At 41.0% G+C, this 23,933-nt stretch overlaps 1 protein-coding gene across 1 annotated transcript; it reads right to left on the bottom strand.

The window, feature by feature from the left end:
• Window positions 1–16,406: 16,406 nt before the first annotated feature.
• On the bottom strand, window positions 16,407–17,521 carry LOC140835764 (uncharacterized). Its single transcript, XM_073201172.1, has 2 exons — window positions 17,397–17,521; window positions 16,407–16,719 (listed from the first exon to the last, which is right to left on the bottom strand). The coding sequence occupies exons 1-2, from the start codon at window positions 17,519–17,521 to the stop codon at window positions 16,407–16,409; spliced, it is 438 nt and encodes a 145-aa protein (XP_073057273.1).
• Between the last annotated feature and the right edge of the window lie 6,412 nt (window positions 17,522–23,933).

The raw sequence follows: 23,933 nt of genomic DNA, 5'->3' as shown, positions 1-23,933 counted from the left end.
CTTTTCGCCATACAGATAATGTCTCCAAATCTTAAGGGCGAAAACCACAGCTGCTAGCTCCAAATCGTGCGTCGGATAATTCTTCTCATAATCCTTCAACTGGCGAGAAGCATAGGCAATGACCTTACCTCTCTGCATCAACACTGCACCGAGACCCTTCTTCGACGCATCGGTAAAGACCACAAAATCCTCTGAACCACTGGGCAATGCGAGAATAGGAGCTGACGTCAATCTATCCTTCAACTCCTGAAATGCGCTCTGGCAATCTATAGACCACTCGAACTTCACAGTCTTCCTTGTCAGATTGGACAATGGCAGGGCAATCTTGGAAAAATCCGAAATAAAACGACGATAATAACCCGCCAAACCAAGGAAACTGCGTACCTCTGAAACAGTCGTAGGAATAGGCCACTTCTGAATCGCCTCTATCTTCATCGGATCAACAGCAATGCCATCCCTCGAAACGACATGGCCTAGAAAAGAAATCTGATCCAGCCAAAACTCACACTTCTTCAACTTAGCAAACAACCTCCGCTCTCTCAGCAACTGGAGAACAACTCTGAGATGCTCTGAATGAAGCTCTCTGGTCTTGGAATAGATCAATATATCGTCGATAAAGACAATGACGAAGCTATCCAAATACGGCTTGAACACACGGTTCATCAGGTCCATGAAAACAGAAGGGGCATTGGTCAAACCAAAAGACATCACGAGAAACTCATAGTGACCATACCTGGTCCTGAAAGCCGTCTTAGGGATATCAGACTCCCTAACCTTCAACTGATAGTAGCCAGACCGAAGATCAATCTTCGAGAAAACAGTGGCACCCTGGAGTTGGTCAAATAGATCGTCAATCCGTGGCAACGGATACTTGTTCTTGATCGTCACTTTGTTGAGCTCTCTGTAATCGATACACAGACGCAAAGACCCGTCCTTCTTCTTAACAAATAGAACCGGAGCTCCCCAAGGCGAAGAACTCGGACGAATGAAACCCTTATCTAGAAGATCCTGCAACTGCGTCTTCAACTCTTTCATCTCGGTAGGAGCCATCCTATACGGAGCCTTAGAAATAGGAACCGTACCTGGAGCAAGATCAATAACAAACTCTACATCTCTATCCGGCGGCAAACCCGGAACATCATCCTCAAACACATCCGCAAACTCCCTCACCACATCAATATCATCAATATTCAACTTAATCAGTCTATCCATATCCACAACAGATGCTAGAAAAACATCACAACCTCTACACAATAGCCTCTCAGCACCAAGACACGAAATAAAAGGAAGGACCAACGAAGTACCTGAGCTGGCGAGAACTCCTCCCTGGCCATCATCTTCCTTAGTCATCGAAAAGATACGACCCTGCACCTTCTCCTGGCTAGCTCCCCTAGGACAATCTCTGGAAATATGGCCTGGCATGCCACAATGATAACAAGAACGAGTGCCAAATCTACACTCTCCACGATGAGGTCTGCCACACTTGGGACACAAAGATCTCTCAGAATCAGACGGAGCAACTGGCACTGACGGTGGCCTAGGACTCTGATCCACCTTGCCCTTCCCCTTGAATCGATCTCTGCCACGCTGACCTGAACTCTGGCCTCTTTGAACATTAGCCTGGTGCCTCGCCTGTCTCTCCCTGGCGATATCCTTCTCGTCCTGCTCTGCTAGCAACGCCTTGGACACAATCTCCTTGAAAGTCACAGCCTTGGACATATTGATATCACGCCTGATCTCCGCTCTAAGGCCTCGAATGAAGTGAGCACCTTTATCTTTATCACTGGTAGCAATGTACGGAGCAAAAAGGCAACCCTCCTCAAACCTGAGAATATACTCGTCCACATTCAAGCTCCCCTGACGAAGCTCCAAGAACTCTGTGACCTTCCTCGCTCGCAGTGCATCAGGAAAGTACTTGTCGTAGAAAAGCTCAGTAAACTCAGACCACTTCAAAGTAGAAACATCAATGCCAACCTTGGTCGCATTCCACCACAAACGTGCAGCTTTAACCAGCATGAAAACAGCACAACTGATACGGTCTCTGTCCTCATAGTGGAGATGATCAAAAATCGCCTCCAAAGCCTTGACCCACTCTACTGCAGCTAAAGGATCGGAGCTGCCTGGAAACTCGGGTGGATCCATCCTCTTAAACGCAGAAAAGATAGCATCAGAACCAACTGCTACTGGAGCAACCTGCCCCCTACCTTGGCCTCTGCCCTGGCCTGCTCCTTGCAGTCTAAGCAACTGCTGGATCTGCTCACTGTGAACCTTAGCCTGCTCCTTCAGTAACTTGCCGAACTCGTCGACAACTCTCGAGGACGAACTATCCTCCCCCTCTGACGCCTTACGCTTAGGAGGCATCCTCTACTCTACAATGCTCACAAGACACCAATCAATACATAACAATAGATAGATGCAAAGAAAACATACCCGGACAGTTGAAAGTAGACGAAGTCATATGCATTGGTCCGAAGAACACCGCTCTGATACCACTAAATGTGACACCCCGATCCTCTTTTAAAATAAATACGCAGCGGAAATAAAATTTTTCTCTTTAAAATATACGGAAGGAGTTTCAAAATACATTTCATCAAATATCTTTACAAAATAAATACATGATCATTTAAATGACATAACAAAAACAAAACATCATTCCTATGATCATGCCAAAATCCTCCTTCCAACGGTGTATGCATATGACCCCCAATCCACAGTCAACGTCCCGGGGCACAACTCTGATCTGCATCACATGAAAATAACTGGAATGAGAATAAATCTCAGCAAGTGGAACTCTTACATAGCAATGATACATAGTATACACTGTAAAACATGGCTTTTAAATCATAAATACCATCGACTCTGAAACATGAATACTGTAGCAATAACTGTAGCAATAGCAATGGCAATAGATAGCAAAACGATGGTATTTCTCTTTTGCTCTGGGGATTGATATCAATAGTATCTCTGCTCTGGGGTGCTCGTATCCCAAATCGATATAAATACCGATAACTCTGAGGGATATAAGCCTATAGGCGATGATCATCTAATATTGCATGCAATCTCTGACTATGTATTTATCAATCCGAAAACATTTGAACTCTGAATAGCATTTAAGGCCGTCCTTTCACAATCTCATATTTTCTCTTGTATTCCCTTTTAACAATAGTGAGGTATACAATACCTCCAATAGATAATCAATGGAATCAATACATAACAATGAATCAATTGAAGGGAATATCACTTTAAAATCTTTAAAACACAATACATATAATATCATGTGAGCAAAAAGGATGAAATTCCACTTACAAACCACAACAAACACCTCAACTTAGCTCTTGATCACCACCTACAACAAATAATCCACAAATAACACCAATATCAACTAAATATCCAAGATTACAAGCTAAATAATCCATAAATCCACATAAACAACCCACCTAAACAACTCTTAATTTACAACCTTAACAGAATCGCACCAAAAGCTTACCCAAGCTTCCTAGCACCAAGGAGAACGTCGAACTCAAGTCGAAATTCCAAACAAACGCCTGAATCGAAGATAGGAAAGGAAAGAAATGGCTGAAAACCCTTGAAATGGAGAGAATTTCGAAATGAAAAGAGGAAAGAATGAAGTCAAATCCATCAAAAAGGTACTATAAATCTCGACCATACCTCTACTGTTCATCACCGCGGGTGCGCCAACACAAAAGCCGCGGGTGCGCTGAGCTTTCGGCAGTCCACAAAAATCCTGAACCACAGACACCGCGGGTGCGGTACTGCAAGCACCGCGGGTGCGCTACACACCGCGGGTGCGATCACTGCATCACCGCGGGTGCGGTGATGCTACGGCCCTCCAACACAAAAACTGGAACAGTCGACCGCGGGTGCACTCCTTGCACTACCGCGGGTGCACTAAGGTCACGGCCAAGATCACCTCCAATGCAACTAAAATCGATCCGAAACTCTGAAACGAACAACCAACATCAACTAACACCTCAAGACAATAAAACTAACAATACTATAGCCCAAAAATACAACTCTGAACATCTAATCAAATATCCCAAATAACAAACGAAACTTAAATCATACCGTACACCGGGCTCGGCTATTACAGTTTTGATTCTAAAATTCCACAAATTTAAAGAAACAGCCCCTGATTCCCGGAATTCGCCAAACAGCCCCTACAATTCTCAAACTTTGCAATTTAGTCTCTGAATTTGCGAAAATCCAGATTTCAACTTGGAACTTTCAGCCATCCCAAATTCGGTCCCTGAACTTCTTGGTCTCACACATTTATACATCCTAACCCTTAAGTTGATTCAATTCAATCCTTATTATTTTTTTTAAAGCTTATACTTATATTCAATTTCTTAAAATTTCAATGTCTTCCCTTAAATCCTACTAAAATAGAGCTTGCAACCAAGTTTCTTCTAGGTTCCTTATTATTTCAATCAATTCCACTAACCAAATTAACATTTTATGCAATCAAAGAAATGTAAAGACATTAAGAAATTAGGTTACTAGTGATTAAAGCCATGTCTGGCTCTGCTCCTGCCTCCTTGGCGTGCATGATATAAGCTCTGCCAGTCGTTAGTCATTTTTTTATGGGGCAATCAATGGCTTTGTGCCCTTCCTCCTTGCAAATGAAGCACTTGAATGATCTCCACATGCACTTGCCGTAGTGAGGGCGGTTGCACTCTTTGCACAGTGGCTTCTCATATTATTTCATGGCGGCTCCAATCTGAAATGGCTTCTGCTGCCCTGGTTTCTTTGACTGACTTTGGGGCATCTTCTGCCCCTGAGCTCTAGGAGTTCTTATGAACTACCACTTGTTTGACCGAGAGTTCTGTTGATTCTTCTACCTCTTGCGCTGCATTTCAAAGTCAAATATATTCAAAGCATGTTCAACTTGGAAGGCACTGGCAGTGGCGGCTGTATAATCAGCCGGCCTCATCAATATCACATTATAGCAAATAGTGGGTCAGAGGCCATCTATGAATGCCTCAGTTGTTAGAAGCATCTTTGGCGATGAGGGGCACGAAGTGACAACCTCTATCGAACTTCCTTATGAACTCAGCCACAGACATGTCTCCGTGACGGAGACTCATAAAATCCCTCTTCAAATCTTCCCTGACATCAGCAACAAAGTATTTCTCATAGAAGATGTCATTTAACTAAATCCAAATAAGGGTGGCTAGATTGAAACCCTACTCAGCTCCTTCCCACCAGAGAGAATCATCATCCTGCACCATATAAGTGACACACCTGACTCTATCAGCATCCTTCATATTCAGATAGTGGAAATTCACCTCAAGGAATCTGATCCAACCCTCAGCAGCAAATGGGTCGGTGGGACCTAAGAACGCCTTCGGACCAAGCCTCCTGAACTGATCATAATTATCATGATGCGGACTCGGACTCGGAGCCGGAGCCAGCTGCTCAAAGAATCGTACAATTCCTTCCAGCACTCAAGTAACAGCATCCCTATATGGAGGTGGCCGAGGATTCTCTTGACAAGCAACATGAGTATCATCTTGTCTCAGTACTCGGGTGCGTCTAGGAGGCATTTTATCTTAACATATTCCGAATTCTAAATGTAACTAACATGGAATTAAATTTAAGCATTTAACCATTTAGCTTATAAAAATCAATTATCGAGCAAACTTAAATATAAACACCAATTAACTTCAAACAAACATTTAAACATGTAACTTAAGCATATCAACCATGTAAACATGCAGGTGCCATTAAATCATTTAAAGTATTTAAATTTACAGACTTGAGGCTTGACGACTGAGCTTCCCGGAATTGGCGATGGCACTACTCTTTACAGTAACTTTGCTCTGATACAACTGAAACAACCCTAACTTTTACATTGCTTTTAAATTGGATCAAAAATATTTATTTTAAAACACTGAGGCTTCGGCCTAAAACAATATTTTATATATATATATATATATATATATATATATAATCCTCTCAAAAACCACTCCTCCGCCTAAAATTCATAAAAATATTAAAAGTACTTTTTAATCAATAGATGTGCGGAAAACTAGCCAGGTCCTCGGGTTTCAGTGCACCATCAGTCTGGCCAGTTGAATCATCAAGAATCCTGTCTCAACAGAAATATCCTCACATGCATCATTCAGACCTAGTGAGTCTAATGACTCAACATTCCTTAACCATAATAATAAGTAATACGTACACATACACATGCAACAGTGAAAATTACTTTGAATAAAATAACTTTAACATGAACATTTGCAAAAACTTAAGCATTTCATTTCATCTTTATATAAATACATTTCCTTTATGCGTGAAATTAGTTCATTAATTGTAATAATCATTTCATCTTTCGGTCGATTGATCAACCCCAGTTGTAACCATGGTACCAAGTTGCGGGGCAACAGTAACCACTTTTCCATTCTTTGCCTTGGACTACAGTTGGCGAGGACACCATCAACCACTTTTCCGTTACTAGGTCGTGGCATATGGAAATTTGGTGTTGGGTTACCTCGGGATTTGTCCCGTAAATGGGTTCCACTGGAGCTTTGTCCCTCACGAATCTCCATTTTTTTACTGTCACAATCAAATCACTGCATTCAAAATATTTTCATCATTTCCATCACTTAATAAAAATAAATACATAAATATCATTTTCTTTTTTAAACCAAACATACAACACGTCGTTCGTCATTTATCTTTTTTCATCATAAAAATTCCATGATCTTTCAAAATAAACAATTTTTGCATTTATTAACTGTTTTGCCCATAAAAACCTAACATCCTCGTTTTACCTATAGACCTTAAAACTTCGACCCGAACCCTTCCAAACTTACCATTACACATTAAAACACACCTATAATCATTTTATAGACGTGAACTTAAGGCCACCGACTAAGTCTCATAATTCGTTTTAAAACTTAGACCGGAGCCCCAATTTTAACCTAAATTAACCCAAAACTTAACATATCTTTTCCTAACTGGAGCCAAGACTCGACCAGCCTATTATGCACCAACCTAGCATCGGTCCATATAGTAATAGTGTGGGGACCCAAACCTAATTTGTAACGACCCATTACAGGCCCAGTGGACCGCCCATACGGCCCACTGCCCCGATCGACCCAAGGCTATCCCGATCTTGGGCTCCCTCAAAGGAGCCTTTTCCCTCACGGGCTTCCATAGGCGTCGTACGGGTACTCATAGGATCTCTCCCTCCCTACCAAGGGGTTTCTTTCGCCTCCCCAGGACTCGATCCCATGACTTATAGGATAAGTACATTGATATCAAGAGTCATGGTACAAATTTCCTGGTACCAATTGAGCTACTAGCTCAATTGGTACCAGGACTCTTGATATCAATGTACTTATCCTAGAGGTCATGGGATCGAGTCCTGGGGAGGCGAAAGAAACACCTTGGTAGGGATGGATAGATCCTATGAGTAACCCGTACGACACATATGGAAAGCCCGTGAGGGAAAAGGCCCCTTTGAGAGAGCCCAAGATCGGGATAGCCTTAGGTGGATCGGGGCAGTGGGCCGTATGGGTGGTCCACTGGGCCTGTAATTGGTCGTTACAATAAAAAAAAATAACAATAGATGAGCACTTAACGTGTATGGGCGGTCCACTGGAAAAATGAAGTTTCGATTGATTATATACCTTAAAATACCCAAAACACGTCTTTATACTTTGCTGGGAGCCCGAGCGGACGTATTTTACCGCCCTAGCGTAGACCTCTCGGCCAGAAACACAAAAATTTCTAACTAGGCCCGCCCGAGATAGCTACAAATTTCGAACTGCGCATCGCTACGTCAAATATTGCCTTTGAAACGCCTCTTCCCGTCATAATTTGGAAAAATGGTAAACAGGAAAGTTGTAGCTTTATGTCTTGGCTTGCATCTCCAATTGGCCGCATGTCCGTTGAAGGTCTGAGTAAAGAGTTATGCTCAATCTCCCAACATGTGTCATTGGAGGAACGACGACACACACGACAAACTTCGTGGCGCTTTTGGCTAGTCTTACACAATGATTTGAACAAAACTCAAAACAAGAAAGTTATAGCCTTATGTCTTAGCTTTCTAATGGATGTGTCCTCACATCATTCGGATCAATATATAAAACAATATGATAAAAAACACAACTACTGCCACATTTTCATACCGTTTTAGCACTTTCATTACCTACTTAGCTAAAGATCAGCTTTCTATTCTACCCATACATTCTCTGTTTCATTCTATATCATTCAATTACCTACATAGCTAAAGATCAGCTTTCTATTCTACCCATACTGTGGGGACCCGGGCTCTAATTCTTTTCTTGGGATTAAGTGGATCTATGAGAAAATGTGGGTCAAATTTTTTTGCTTTTAACATTACATCAAATGTTAATAAAACTAAGCACAACATGTATTTCTATTTTATTTCATCGAATGTAAATACAAGTCTTGTTATTATACATTCATACAAACTAGTGTTTAAAACAAACTACTATCTACAAGTAGTACAAAGCTAGTAAAAACCACTAGTCCTCTGCTGCGCCCGAAGTCACCACGCTATCACGATCTCATCTCTGTCTCGACCCAGATCCTGCCCCACCTGTTGTTATGCACACATACAGACATAACAACAGCCGAAAACTCCGGTGAGAACAAATCCCAATATAAACATGTATACATGCATAAAATCAATCTAAACATGAAACATGCTATAATGAATGACATCCATATAAACATGCAATGCGAATCAAACCATGTCTGGACTCGACTCGACTATAACTCTAGGGATCCTGGTGTGAATAAGACGATCTATCACCTACCCTCCCAATCGGGGTGACTGTACGTCTTATTCCTAGACTTCGGCCTGATCTGTATCCACATCTACAATAGAAGAATGATCTTCCTCTAAGCTGTTATATCACCGAACATCTAGAAGTTTGACTATTCTGCCAAGACTCCCTATCTTAAAAGCAATGAATAACAATCTGTAAACAAAGCAGAATCATCTCCAAAAGATTTGAATACAAGTCTATAAACAAATCACAATCATATTACAATATAAACAATAAATCTAGTATGTGATTTTGGTTGGGAAACTCAAATGGGATCTCATTTGAGTTGTATCTCCCCAAACAAAACATGCATTATACCTTTCGTTGTTAAACCTGTATCAATGTCGAGGTCTCGGTGTCGAAGTGAGGCACAACGAATCAGAAATGGCAATGATCAATACACCTTCTATTAATTCTTAACCCAATTCAACACTTCTACAAATCACTAGTACATCTAAACACAATTTGACGGCATAACGGCGTAGTTTCTCGCAATACCAATCAACTCAAATCTCCACCTATCATGATCAATTCATCATAATCTTTGATTCATAATCCATATACTCTACTCATTAGCATCACAAAATCTGTAGAAATTCCTATACACATATGCTGGAAATTCATAGCAATAGCGTATGCTACCCGATAATCATTCTGTTTGCAAATATACGATGCTCCTAATCTCAAGACACATATTATACATCATATCAGAATTTCTCCAACACCAAAACTTCAAACCATGCTGAAATTTAACAAAACTTACATCTTCTTGTAGTTTATGAAGAGAGGAACACAAATCCGGACTCGGATTGAAAGTTGGATGGCTAACTCTTGCACAACCAAATGATAAAGATGTAAGGAAGACTTGAAACCCCTTGCTCTCTCGGTTCTCCAGCTGCAAGAAATGAGGAAGAATGACTCATCTTCGAGTTCTATATATATACCATGCCATGTGTCATCATACAATTCAAAGGTGGACTTCTCGCATGCAACACCGCGGGTGCGCCATGCTCTCGGCACCATTTTCATTTTTCAGAAAATAGCGACCGCGGGTGCGGTACATATCAGACCACGGGTGCGGTCACACCACCGCGGGTGCGGTCCTTCTCGCACCGCGGGTGCGGTCTTGCTTCGAACAAAATTTCCTACCCTACTGGACATCGACCACGGGTGCGGTCTTGCTTCTTAAAAATGTGCAACTTTCTGTCCATGCTACCGCGGGTGCGGTGTCTTCCCTTACCGCGGGTGCGGTGTGGTTTCGTCCTCACCTTATTCAAAACTCTCATTTCATGTCATGCATTCTCATATATTCCGAGTCTCACGTCAATAAAGATTAATAAATCAAATCTCAAGCCCTATATCATGCATACTCATATTTTCCGGGTATTTTGTCAATGAAGACTATTAATCTCGAGCCTTACATTTCTCCTCCACTAAGAAATGATTTCGTCCTCGAAATCGCAGGCATTCTATCAAAGCATACATGAAAAGTAATATAATCACGGCTGAAAATTATTTACATCATGTAAATAGCTCGGGATACTTCTGCCTCATTTCTGTTTCTGTCTCCCAAGTCGCTTCTTCGATGCCATGACGACTTCGCTGGACTTTCACGAGCGGAATAGTCTTTGTTCTGAGCTTCTTTTCTTTCCGATCAAGAATTTGTATCGGTTGTTCAACATAGCTCAAGGTTTGATCAAGTTCCGTTTCGTCAGGCTGTATGACATGGGAAATATCCGGCATATATCTACGCAACATTGACACATGAAAGACATCATGTATCCCGGATAACGAAGGAGGAAGAGCAAGTCGATAGGCTCGGTCGCCAATCTTCTCTAAGATCTCGTAAGGACCGACGTATCTGGGAGACAACTTCCCACGCTTGCCAAATCTGACAACGCCTCTGAATGGAGAAATCTTCAGAAATACTCTGTCTCCTTGCTCGAATACCAACGGTCTACGTCTGATATTTGCGTATTTGGCTTGCCTATCTTGTGCTGTCTTCATTCTCTTCTGAATGATTTTCACCTTCTCAGTCATGTCACGAATCATATCTGGCCCAAGTTCTGGTACCTCTGAGATGTCATCCCAGTACATCGAAGATCTGCACTTCTTGCCATATAAAGCTTCAAACGGTGCCATCTTAATGCTCGTCTGATAGCTGTTATTGTAAGAGAATTCACAAAGAGGTAGAGAATCTTGCCAAGTAGTGCCAAAATCTAGCACTACGGCTCTCAACATATCCTCTAGAGTCTGGATAGTCCGCTCTGATTGTCCGTCTGTCTGAGGATGATAAGCAGTACTCAGGTGTAATGTCGTACCTAAAGCCTGCTGTAAACTGTGCCAGAAGTGTGAAGTTAATCGTGGATCACGATCTGATACGATAGACTTCGGCACACCATGTAATCTGACTACCTCTCGGACATATATCTCCGCCATCTGATCATGCCGATACGTTTTTCTGTACGGAAGAAAGCAAGCTGATTTGGTCAGTCTGTCAATAATGACCCAAATCACATCACAGCCTCTAGATGATCGAGGTAACTTCGTCACGAAATCCATGGAAATGTGATCCCATTTCCATTCTGGAATGGCTAAACTCTGAAGTAAACCTCTGGGCTTCTTTCTCTCCGCTTTCACTTCTTGGCAATTCAAACACTTTGACACAAATTCGGCAATATCTGACTTCATCTGCTTCCACCTGAACTGTGTCTTCAAGTCATTGTACATCTTTCGGCCACCAGGGTGAATGCTAAACCGACTACAGTGTGCTTCTGATAGAATTTGATGTCTTAAATCTGAAACATCTGGCACGACAAGACGGTTATTCACATACAGTACATGATCATGTACCTGGTATTCTGACAAATGCCCTGATCTGACCATCTGAATCGATCTCTGCACATTCTGATCCATCTTCTGTGCTTCTTTAATCCTCCAAATCAAATCAGGTTCAACATGAATGGTAGCAAGTCGTAGTGGCCTACTATCTGTATCAAATTCTAATCCAGACAAACAGCAATTTTCAACTAGCTTCGTAACACCTATCGTCGATAAGGATAGGGAACAAACCTTTCGACTCAAAGCATCCGCTGCTGCATTTGACTTCCCTGGATAGTATTTGATTTCTCAATCAAAGTCTTTCAGCAGATCAAGCCATCTACGCTGTCGCATATTCAGTTCTGATTGAGAAAATAGATACTTCAGGCTCTTGTGGTCGGAATAAATTTCAAATTTCTTGCCGTAGAGATAGTGACGCCAGATCTTTAATGCAAATACGATAGCCGCCAATTCAAGATCATGAATCGGGTATCGAACTTCATGTGGCTTTAGTTGTCTCGAGGCGTATGCGACCACATGACCTCGCTGCATAAGAACACATCCCAATCCTCGGTGAGAGGCATCACAATATACAACGAAATCACCCGTACCTGAAGGTATCGTCAGTACTGGAGAACTGGTCAGCTTCTTCTTTAATTCCACAAAGCTAGACTCACAATCCTCGGACCATACAAACGGCACATTCTTTTGTGTCAACTGGGTAATTGGTTTCGCAATACTGGAGAAATCTTTGATGAATCTTCTATAGTACCCTGCTAGACCCATGAAACTGCGTATATCTGGCACAGAAGTCGGTCTCGGCCAACTGATCACAGCTTCCACTTTACTCGGATCTACAAAAATACCATCTCCAGATATAATATGACCCAAGAAGACAACCTGTCTCAACCAAAATTCGCACTTGGACAATTTAGCATACAGTCTTTCATTTCTCAGTGTTTGCAACACAATTCTCAAATGATTGGCATGCTCAGTCAAATTCTTAGACTCAACAGGCAAGGAATGCAATAACGCAAATCGTTCTGAGATGAATGTATGCGATGCACCTGTATCTATCAATATATAAGCAGGATAACGGCAAAGAGAACAGTTACTTGCGATGACATCGTCTGGTGCATCTTGTGCTTGCTCTTCCGTCAATGCAAACACTTGAGCCTGTTGTCGGGTCTGCTGACTCCCGATCTGACCACCTCTAGCTCGAGGCTGGGTCTGTGTAGGTGGCGGCTGAAAGGAATGAACCGATGAAGCTTGCCTCACAGGCTGAGTCACTGATGCAGATGACCCTGCACCCTGAAATCTCGGTACACCACTCCTCTGAGGACAGACTTTGGCGAAATGTCCTTGTTGTCTACATATGTTGCATCTCCCCGTCACTCCCTGGCACTGTTCAATCGCATGTCTACCACCACAATAATTGCAGTATACACTCGTATACCTTTCACTCTGATCAAAACCACTCTGTCTTGATCCGCTGGAGCTCGACGAACTGCTCTAGGGTCTTTTAAACTGTTTCCCTTTCGCTTTCAGCTGATCCTTTCGCCCACTACTGCTACCACCACTATCGAATCGAGGAGGAGGTTGCACTGGAGGTAATGGCGGTCTCGGACTCGGAGCAACATACGGAACACTCCGTTGCCTAAGCAATCCTGCTTCTGCTCCTTTGGCACGGTTCAACGCACCGGCGAAATTGTTGGGTCTCCCAGTATTTACCAAGGTAAAGATATCGGGGTTTAAGCCGTTTATAAACTTATCTGCTACGGCCTCATCACTACTTGAAACATGAGGTGCAAAGCGAAGCAAGGAAGAAAATTTAGCAACATACTCTTCAATGTTCAATTGCCCTTGCCTTAGGTTTGCAAACTCAGCGCCTTTATCTTTATGGTAGGATACAGGAAAGAATCGCTGATAAAACTCTGTCTTGGACATTTTCCATGTAATCTTTGTGCACGCTGCTCGAATGCTCTTTTGATGTTCAACCACCAATTCTTAGCCACGTCTTGCAGTTGATGGCCAATGAGTTTCACTCTTTTCTCATCACTGTATTCTAGAGACTCGAATAACATTTCAATATCTTCCAACCAGCTTACACATTCGATGGCGTTTTCTGTACCTCTTAAGGTAGGTGGTCTGAAAGACTGGAATCGTTTTAACAGAGTCTCCATAGGTGTAGCAGTAACGTCCATTGGATCCCTGGATGTGCTACCCTGTTCTGGTGCTGTGGGTCGTAAAGGTACGGCTGCTCTTCTAGGAGGCATGTATCTGCTATTCAGACAGATTAGTATACAGTCTATACAAACTGTCTCAGTCCTCCTCTGATCATTTACCTCTGATCCAGAATCGGTTCTGATTCAGTCATTACATGCTGTAATCACATTAGATAACACACAACATGTAATAAGGCAAACAATAAAGCATGCTATCACATCATGAAGCAAGGAAGATGACTCGATCTACCCCGTTCATTCTATCTTATCTCAATCTAAAGGACCTATCGCTCTGATACCACCTGTTGTGGGGACCCGTGCTCTAATTCTTTTCTTGGGATTAAGTGGATCTATGAGAAAATGCGGGTCAAATTTTTTTGCTTTTAATATTACATCAAATGTTAATAAAACTAAGCACAACATGTATTTCTACTTTATTTCATCGAGTGTAAATACAAGTCTTGTTATTATACATTCATACAAACTAGTGTTTAAAACAAACTACTATCTACAAGTAGTACAAAGCTAGTAAAAACCACTAGTCCTCTGCTGCGCCCAAAGTCACCACGCTATCAGGATCTCATCTCTGTCTCGACCCAGATCCTGCCCCACCTGTTGTTATGCACACATACAGACATAACAACAGCCGGAAACTCCGGTGAGAACAAATCCCAGTATAAACATGTATACATGCATAAAATCAATCTAAACATGAAACATGCTATAATGAATGACATCCATATAAACATGCAATGCGAATCAAACCATGTCTGGACTCGACTCGACTATAACTCTAGGGATCCCGATGTGAATAAGATGATCTATCACCTACCCTCCCAGTCGGGGTGACTGTACGTCTTATTCCTAGACTTCGGCCTGATCTGTATCCACATCTACAATAGGAGAATGATCTTCCCCTAAGCTGTGATATCACCGAACATCTAGAAGTTTGACTGTTCTGCCAAGACTCCCTATCTTAAATGCAATGAATAACAATCTGTAAACAAAGCATAATCATCTCCAAAAGATTTGAATACAAGTCTATAAACAAATCACAATCATATTACAATATAAACAATAAATCTATTATGTGATTTTGGTTGGGAAACTCAAATGGGATCTCATTTGAGTTGTATCTCCCCAAACAAAACATGCATTATACCTTTCGTTGTTAAACCTGTATCAATGTCGAGGTCTCGGTGTCGAAGTGAGGCACAATGAATCTGAAATGGCAATGATCAATACACCTTCTATTAATTCTTAACCCAATTCAACACTTCTACAAATCACTAGTACATCTAAACACAATTTGACGGCATAACGGCGTAGTTTCTCGCAATACCAATCAACTCAAATCTCCACCTATCATGATCAATTCATCATAATCTTTGATTCATAATCCATATACTCTACTCATTAGCATCACAAAATCTGTAGAAATTCCTATACACATATGCTGGAAATTCATAGCAATAGCGTATGCTACCCGATAATCATTCCGTTTGCAAATATACGATGCTCCTAATCTCAAGAACACATATTATACATCATTTCAGAATTTCTCCAACACCAAAACTTCAAATCATGCTGAAATTTAACAAAACTTACATCCTCTTGTAGTTTATGAAGAGAGGAACACAAATCCGGACTCGGATTGAAAGTTGGATGGCTAACTCTTGCACAACCAAATGATAAAGATGAAAGGAAGACTTAAAACCCCTTGCTCTCTCGGTTCTCTAGCTGCAAGAAATGAGGAAGAATGACTCATCTTCGAGTTCTATATATATACCATGCCATGTGTCATCATACAATTCAAAGGTGGACTTCTCGCATGCAACACCGCGGGTGCGGTCATTCCTACAGCGTGGGTGCGCCATGCTCTCGGCACCATTTCCATTTTTCAGAAAATAGCGACCGCGGGTGCGGTACATATCAGACCGCGGGTTCGGTCACACCACCGCGGGTGCGGTCCTTCTCGCACCGTGGGTGCGGTCTTGCTTCGAATAAAATTTCCTACCCTACTGGACATCGACCGCGGGTGCGGTCCTGTTCTTACCGCGGGTGCGGTCTTGCTTCGTAAAAATGTGCAACTTTCTGTCCATGCTACCGCGGGTGCGATGTCTTCCCTTACCGTGGGTGCGGTGTGGTTTCGTCCTCACCTTATTCAAAACTCTCATTTCATGTCATGCATTCTCATATATTCCGAGTCTCACGTCAATAAAGATTAATAAATCAAATCTCAAGCCCTATATCATGCATACTCATATTTTTCGGGTATTTTGTCAATGAAGACTATTAATCTCGAGCCTTACACATACATTCTCTGTTTCATTCTATATCATTTAATAACATTCATATCAAATCTTAATACCATAAACCATCACCATTACATCACATATCCCCAAACGATCATCATAATAAACCATAAAAGGGATAATGACCATACTTAATCATAATCATTACCTTACATCATATGCATACGAATGTCTGGGCGTTACAATTCTCCCCTCTTTAAGAAATTTCGTCCCCGAAACGGCCATTACTGTGCGAATAACTCAGTATATCGCTGCTTCATTTCCTCCTCTGGTTCCCACGTTGCTTCTTCAACCAACTGATTACGCCAAAGAATCTTGATAATGCCGATCTCCTTATTACTTAGTACTTTAACCTTGCGATCTAGAATCTGGATTGATACTTCTTGATAAGTCAAGTTCGGCATCAGACCCAACGCTTCATGTCTAAGAACATGGGAAGGGTTAGAGATGTACTTTCTCAGCATTGAGACGTGAAATACATTGTGGACTCTATCCAAGTCCGGCGGTAAGGCTACACGATATGCTCTTTCTCCTATCCTGTCCAGAATTTCAAATGGGCCGATAAATCTTGGGCTCAGCTTTCATTTCCTGCCAAATCTCATAATGCCTTTGAGAGGAGCAATTTTGATAAAAACATGATTTCCAACTTCAAACTCCAAAGGCCTTCTTCGGTTATCGGCATAACTTTTTTGTCTGGTTTGTGTTGTCTTCAATATTTCCTGGATAAAAGTAATCACATCAGCTGTTTGTTGGACCAATTCTGGTCCTAACATATTCCTTTCACCGACTTCATCCCAGTTCAATGGTGACCTACATTTTTTGCCGTACAATGTCTCGTATGGTGCCATGCCAATCGTCGCCTGATAACTATTGTTATATGTAAATTCCGCAAGTGGCAATTTAGAATCCCAGCTACCAGGAAAGTCAATCGTTCAGGCTCGTAGCATATCTTCAAGAATCTGAATCACCCTCTCTGACTGCCCGTCACTCTGAGGATGATAAGTTGTGCTAAAAGCCAACTTGGTGCCCAAGGCTCTGTGCAAGCTCTTCCAGAATTTAGAAGTAAACCTTGGGTCACGATCAGATACAATTGACACAGGAATACCATGAAGTCTCACAATCTCAGCTACATAGACTTCAGCATACTGGTTCATTCTAAACGTTGTCTTGACCAGAAGAAAATGAGCCGACTTGGTTAACCTGTCAACAATCACCCAAATGGAGTTGTAACTTTTAGTGTTGTTGGAAGTCCCGTTACGAAGTCCATAGTGATGTTCTCACACTTCCACTGAGGTATTGGGACGGATTGCAAAGTTCCAACAGGTCTTTGATGCTCCATCTTTAACTGCTGACATGTTAAACATTCGGATATAAACTTTGCGATGTCACTTTTCATACCTGGCCATCAGTAGAGACGTCGGAGATCCTGATACATCTTGGTGCTACCTGGATGTATCGAGTATGGCGTGGTATGAGCCTCTGTCAAAACATCCCGTCGAATGTCATCACCACTTGTAAAACATATCCGACCTCTAAACGTTAACAAATCATCAGTGTTCATCGCAAACTCTATATTTCCTTTCTCATCGGCTTTAGATCGCAATTTTATCAACTGATTGTCATTAGGTTGCCCCTGTCGTATCCTATCTGTCAACGTAGGTCGAATAACCAAAGCTAAATTCTAGCGATGGTCCCTTTCTCTACTATAGCAATCTCGCTTCTCTGAAGATCCAATAACAATGGCTTCTGAATCAATGAACTCAAAGAACAAACTGACTTACGGCTCAAAGCATCTGCAACCATGTTTGCTTTACCTGGGTGATAGCTAATGGTCACATCATAATCTTTAACAAGTTCTAACCACCTCCTCTGCCGCATATTGAGTTCCTTCTGAGAGAATAGATATTTCAAGCTCTTGTGGTCTGTGAAAACTTCACATTTCTCGCCATACAGATAATGCCTCCATATTTTCAATGCGAAGACCAATGCAGCCAACTCAAGATCGTGGGTGGGATAATTCTTCTCGTAATCCTTCAACTGACGAGAAGCATAAGTGATTACTTTCCCACGCTGCATCAGGACAGCTCCAACTCCCATCTTTGACGCATCAGTGTAAACAATAAAATCTTCAGTACCACACGAAAGTGCTAGGATAGGGGCTGATGTCAACTTGTCTTTCAACACTTGAAATCCGTGTTGGCACTCATTTGTCCACTCAAACTTCACCGCTTTTATCGTTAGATTGGTTAATGGCAGGGCTATTTTGGAGAAATTGGCAATAAAACATTGATAATAACCTTCCAAACCAAGAAAACTACGCACCTCGGCCAAGAAATGATACTTGCTCTAACCAGAATTCACACTTTTTCAATTTTGCATATAACTGCTTTTTCCTTAATAACTGCAATACACTCCTGAGATGCTCGGCATGGAGTTCCCGAGTCTTGGAATAAATCAGGATATCGTCAATGAAAACGATAACGAAGCTATCCAGATATGGCTTGAAAACTCGGTTCATTAGATCCATGAAGACAGACGGAGCGTTCGTCAACCCGAATGACATGACTAAGAACTCATAATGACCATACCTGATTCTGAATGCAGTTTTAGGGATGTCGGCTTCCCTAACTTTCAGCTGATAATAACTAGAACGCACGTCAATCTTTGAAAACACTGTCGCTCCATGTAACTGATCAAAGAGATCGTCAATCCTCGGTAATGGATAATTATTCTTGATTGAGGCTTTGTTGATCTCTCTATAATCAATGCACAACCGCAAAGATCCATCTTTCTTTTTGACAAATAAAACTGGAGCTCCCCATGGAGAAGAACTCGGACGAATAAAGCCTTCGTCTAATAGATCCTGCAACTGATTCTTCAGTTCCTTCATTTCAGTCGGGGCCATTCGGTAAGGAGCTTTCGAAATCGGAGCAGTACCTGGAACTACGTCAATCACAAACTCAACTTCACGGTCAGGTGGTAATCCAAGCACATCATCTGCAAATATGTCAGGAAAATCCCGAACTACCTCAATCTCATTCAACTTCATCGTCATCTCAGTATTCATATCTATCACAATAGCTAAAAACCTTTACACCCCTTTGATAACATTTTGTGAGCTTTGATACAATAAATATGAGGAGTGCCAAGCGAAATACCTGAACTTTGGAAAATCCCGCTTTCATCATCTTCTGCAAGAAATTGCACCATCTTAGCCACGCAGTCAATAACCGCACGATACGACGATAGCCAGTCCATTCCCAAAATAACATCAAAAGCCACCATGGGAATAATAATAAGATCAGCAAAATAGATTTTCTCATTAACTTGCACTGTACAACCTTTAAGAATACTAGAAGGCCATATTTCGTCTCCCGATGGCAACAGAATACTATAGTGGAGGGGTTCAAAATATGTAACAACATTCAAAGAGCGCAAGAAAGTTTCAAACACAAAGAAATGCGTAGCACCAGTGTCAATCAATGTAATAGCGGCCTTGCCTGAAATTAAGATAGTACCTGATATAACAGAAGAACCAGGATTTGCGCCTTCTTTGGTCATTGTGAATATTCTTCCTTGAACCCTATCCTTCCCTTTCTCACCCTTCACTGGACAATTTTTGATAACATTTCCAACACCTCCACAACGAAAGAATCGATTACTTCCAACCAAGCACTCACCTGTATGCATTTTGCCACATTTTGGGCATACAGGGGTCGATCATAAGTAGGCGGTGGCATAGGAGCTTTGGGTCGATGCTCATTTTTTCTTTGCCTCTGAACTTGCCCTTACCTTTCCATCCGGATCCTTGGCCTTTAGTAGAAAAATCTTGGCGTTTCAATTGTCTTTCTATTTCAATTTCCTTCTTGTCCTGCTCGGCCATCCTTGCTTTTTCAACAATCTCTTTATATGAAGCAGCTTTAGACATTCGAACGTCTCTTTTAATTTCAGCTCGGACACCTCTAAGAAAATGCTCGCCCTTTTCGATGTCATTGCTAGCCAGATATGGGGCAAACTGACACCCCTCTTCAAATTTGAGAATATACTCTTGCATTGACATATTTCCTTGCTTCAGTTCTAGAAATTCCTTCACTTTCTGACTTCGAACATCTCGAGGAAAATATTTGTCGTAAAATAAATCTTTAAACTCCTGCTACTTGAGTGCCGAGACATTAACTGATATCTTGGTGGCGTCCCACCAAGTCCTCGCCGTCTTGGTCAGTAGAAAAATGGCACAGCTGACTCGATCATTATCGTCAAACTGCAGATAATCATAAATAGCCTCCACAGCTTTGACCCATTCCAAGGCCACCATGGGATCAGTGCTACCATCAAATTCTGGTGGCTTCATCTTACGAAATCTTTCGTATGCGCCTTCACTACCGGGCTCGGGTCTCACTTGCTCTCTCTCTCTCTCCCTCGCCCTGCATTCTGCATCCGTAAGAGCTGCTGAATTTGCTCGCTATGTACCTTGGCATGTTCTTTCAGTAACTTGCTAAATTCACCAACCACTCTAAATGATGAACTATCCTCCCCTTCTGGTGCTTTACGCTTAGGCGGCATGATCCTATGATACATATTAGTTTAAAACCATTTCCATACATAACATATCATAACTATTGAGGCTACACATCCATATTATATCAAATGATGCAGGTACATACATACCGAATTGTCGACAGCAGATGAAGTCATATGTCAAATCATTGGTCCGAAAATCTTTGCTCTGATACCACTAAATGTAACACTCGTGACTAAAATGCATAATTAGTGCGGAAGCTTTAAAATATAATTTGGAGAAAATGTGTACTTTTAAAAATTTGGGCAACATTTCCCCGTAAATAGGACATGCCAACTGCCTCAAGCAACACATAAACACATGCAAAAGATTTTCATACACATCATATACCATTTAATATAGTATCTACACATATTTTTAATTCAAATACCAAAACAACATTTTCAATATTTTCCCAAAATAACCAAAAGTTCAACACATCAATATCATTCAACCACTATCTCCAATGTTTGGCATATGCCCTTCTCTTACTTCGACAACTCAGGGATGATCAGTCTTTCTTACCGATGCCTGCATCACATGAACATAACTGGAATGAGTATAAAACTCAGCAAATGGAATCAACATTAACAAGATACATATATATCATTTTATTGTAAAACATGAAATGTATATCCTCAATTTCATTTTGTGTAAAAACACTATTCTTCTCATTTCAAAAACGTCGAATCATCATTAATATCATCCATCAAGAATCATAATACAACAATACATAGGGATGATATTCATTTAATTGATTAACTGAAGAATTGATAGTTCTTATAAGATAGTCCATTCATTGCTAACCCTCTTCGTAAAAACGAATCTAATAGGAGGGACATGTACCTCTACATAAAATGCATCTTATAAGAGAGCACATGTTTTCATCGTTAATTGGCCAATTACATTACAGATTTAGAATTGACAGAGGCAACACCGATACTATCACTATCGATCCAATCATTCAATCATATAAAACTTCATTTAAGCATTTTATCGAACATCTTTGAGGCATCATTTAAAGTTTAACTCCTTTCATTCAAAAATGCGTATAATTGCACTACCATATATACATATTTACATATATATATATATATATATATTTATATATATATATATATATATATATATATATATATATATATATATATATATATATATATCATGAATGGAATTTGAAAGGAGTTAACATCATAAAATCATCAAAACACATACATATGGGATCATGTGATGCATTGAAGAAATGATTCTACTTACAACACTTGTAGCACTTGGTTTCCTAAACCTTGACGGTGATCCTACAACAATAAACCCAATAACTAACCATCAACACCAAAATAATAACATCAGATGAGCATTTAACCCAATACATCTATCACAACTATCAACCCTAACTCCACCATCTTCAATAACTCAAGAACAAGAAGAAATCCACTTACCTTTGCTCCTTTCGCTAAAAAGATGAAATTCCAACTCCGGATTGAAGATTATTTGCTTGATTTAAAAAAAGGATAAGAAGACGGTGAAGAACCCTGGCTTAGATTCTATGGAGCAGAGAAAAGAAGAGAAGGAAAATAAGGAAAAATGAAGTTTTGATCGATTATATACCTTAAAATACCCAAAATACGTTTTTAAACTTTGCTGGGCGCCCGGGCAGACGTCTTTTATCGCCCTACTACAGAACTCTCAGCCAGAAACACAAAAATTTCGAACTAGGCCCGCCCGGGCGGACATCTTTTTCCGCTCGGGCGCGCTCTGCGCATAGCTACGTCAAAGATTGCCTCCGAAACGCCTATTCCCGTCATAATTTGGAAAAATGGTAAACAGGAAAGTTGTAGCTTTATGTCTTGGCTTGCATCTCCAATTAGGCTCATGTCATTTGAAGGTTTGAGTAAAGAGTTATGCTCAATCTCCCAACATGTGTCATTGGAGGAACGACGACACACACGACAAACATCGGGGCCCTTTTGGCTAGTTTTCCACAATGATTTGAACAAAACTCAAAACAAGAAAGTTATAGCCTTATGTCTTAGCTTTCTAATGGAAGTGTCTTCACATCATTCGGATCAATATATAAAACATTATGCTAAAAACCACAACTACTGCCTCATCTTCATACCGTTTTAGCACTTTCATAACCTACTTAGCTAAAGATCAGTTTTCTATTCTACCCATACATTCTCTGTTTCATTCTATATCATTTAATACCATTCATATCATATCTTAAAACCATAAACCATCACCATTACATCACATATCCCCAAACGATCATCATAATAAACCATAAAAGGGATAATGACCATACTTAACCATAATCATTACCTTACATAATATGCATAGGAATGTCTGGGCGTTACATAATTCATCTTCTTAAATCGTCTTTGGAATTATTTGGATCAATTAATTAATCTGGGTCTCAAATTTTTTTTTATACATAATGTGCAACATATAATATTTAATCTTATTTCATTTACAACTCAAGTTCGATATCTACACATGTGAGAAAAGTAGTAAAACTTACATACTTCTGAAGCTCTTAACAAGAGGAGCACGAAACTAAACTCGGATTCAAAATCGGACAGTTGGATCTTACGCAATCGCAAATCTACAATTCAAGGAATTTGAAGACTTTCCCTGAGCTTTCCTCGTTTTCTTGCTTATTTTCTCAAGAAATGAAATGATTTACCTATTATAATGCATGGCAAGACCAAGTGGCTCATTCTTTGTGTTGCACGTCTCGCGCATATGCGCGACCCTCAACGGCACGTATGCACGAGACTCTCTGTCTCGGCATTTAACATTTCCTCTACTCGCGCATATGCGCGCCCTATCCCCGTGCATATGCGCGAGACCTACTGTCTTGGCACTTCGCAATATCACATGCTCGCGCATATGCGCGCCTCTTCTCGGGCATATGCGCGAGGTCTTCTGCCTCGCTCGCGCATATGTGCGCCTCGTCTCGCGCATATGCGCGAGACCTTCTGTCCTCGCACAACACAATACACATGCAATTCCAAATCATGTCTCGGAATGTTCCTTCTATAATCGCAACAATTTATAAATCAATAAGCTTGAATTAACGAAATAAAATCTCGGGCATTACAATTCCCCCTCTAAAATCTGATTTCGACCCCGAAATCACAGGCAATCAAATCAGATAAGATATGAATATATCACAGTGATGAATAAGAAA

This window comes from Primulina eburnea, chromosome 7 (assembly GCF_022965805.1).
Source record: "Primulina eburnea isolate SZY01 chromosome 7, ASM2296580v1, whole genome shotgun sequence".
Lineage (NCBI taxonomy): Eukaryota > Viridiplantae > Streptophyta > Magnoliopsida > Lamiales > Gesneriaceae > Primulina > Primulina eburnea.
Note: the sequence above shows the minus strand (reverse complement) of the source record. Positions and strands in the feature narration are given on the sequence as shown.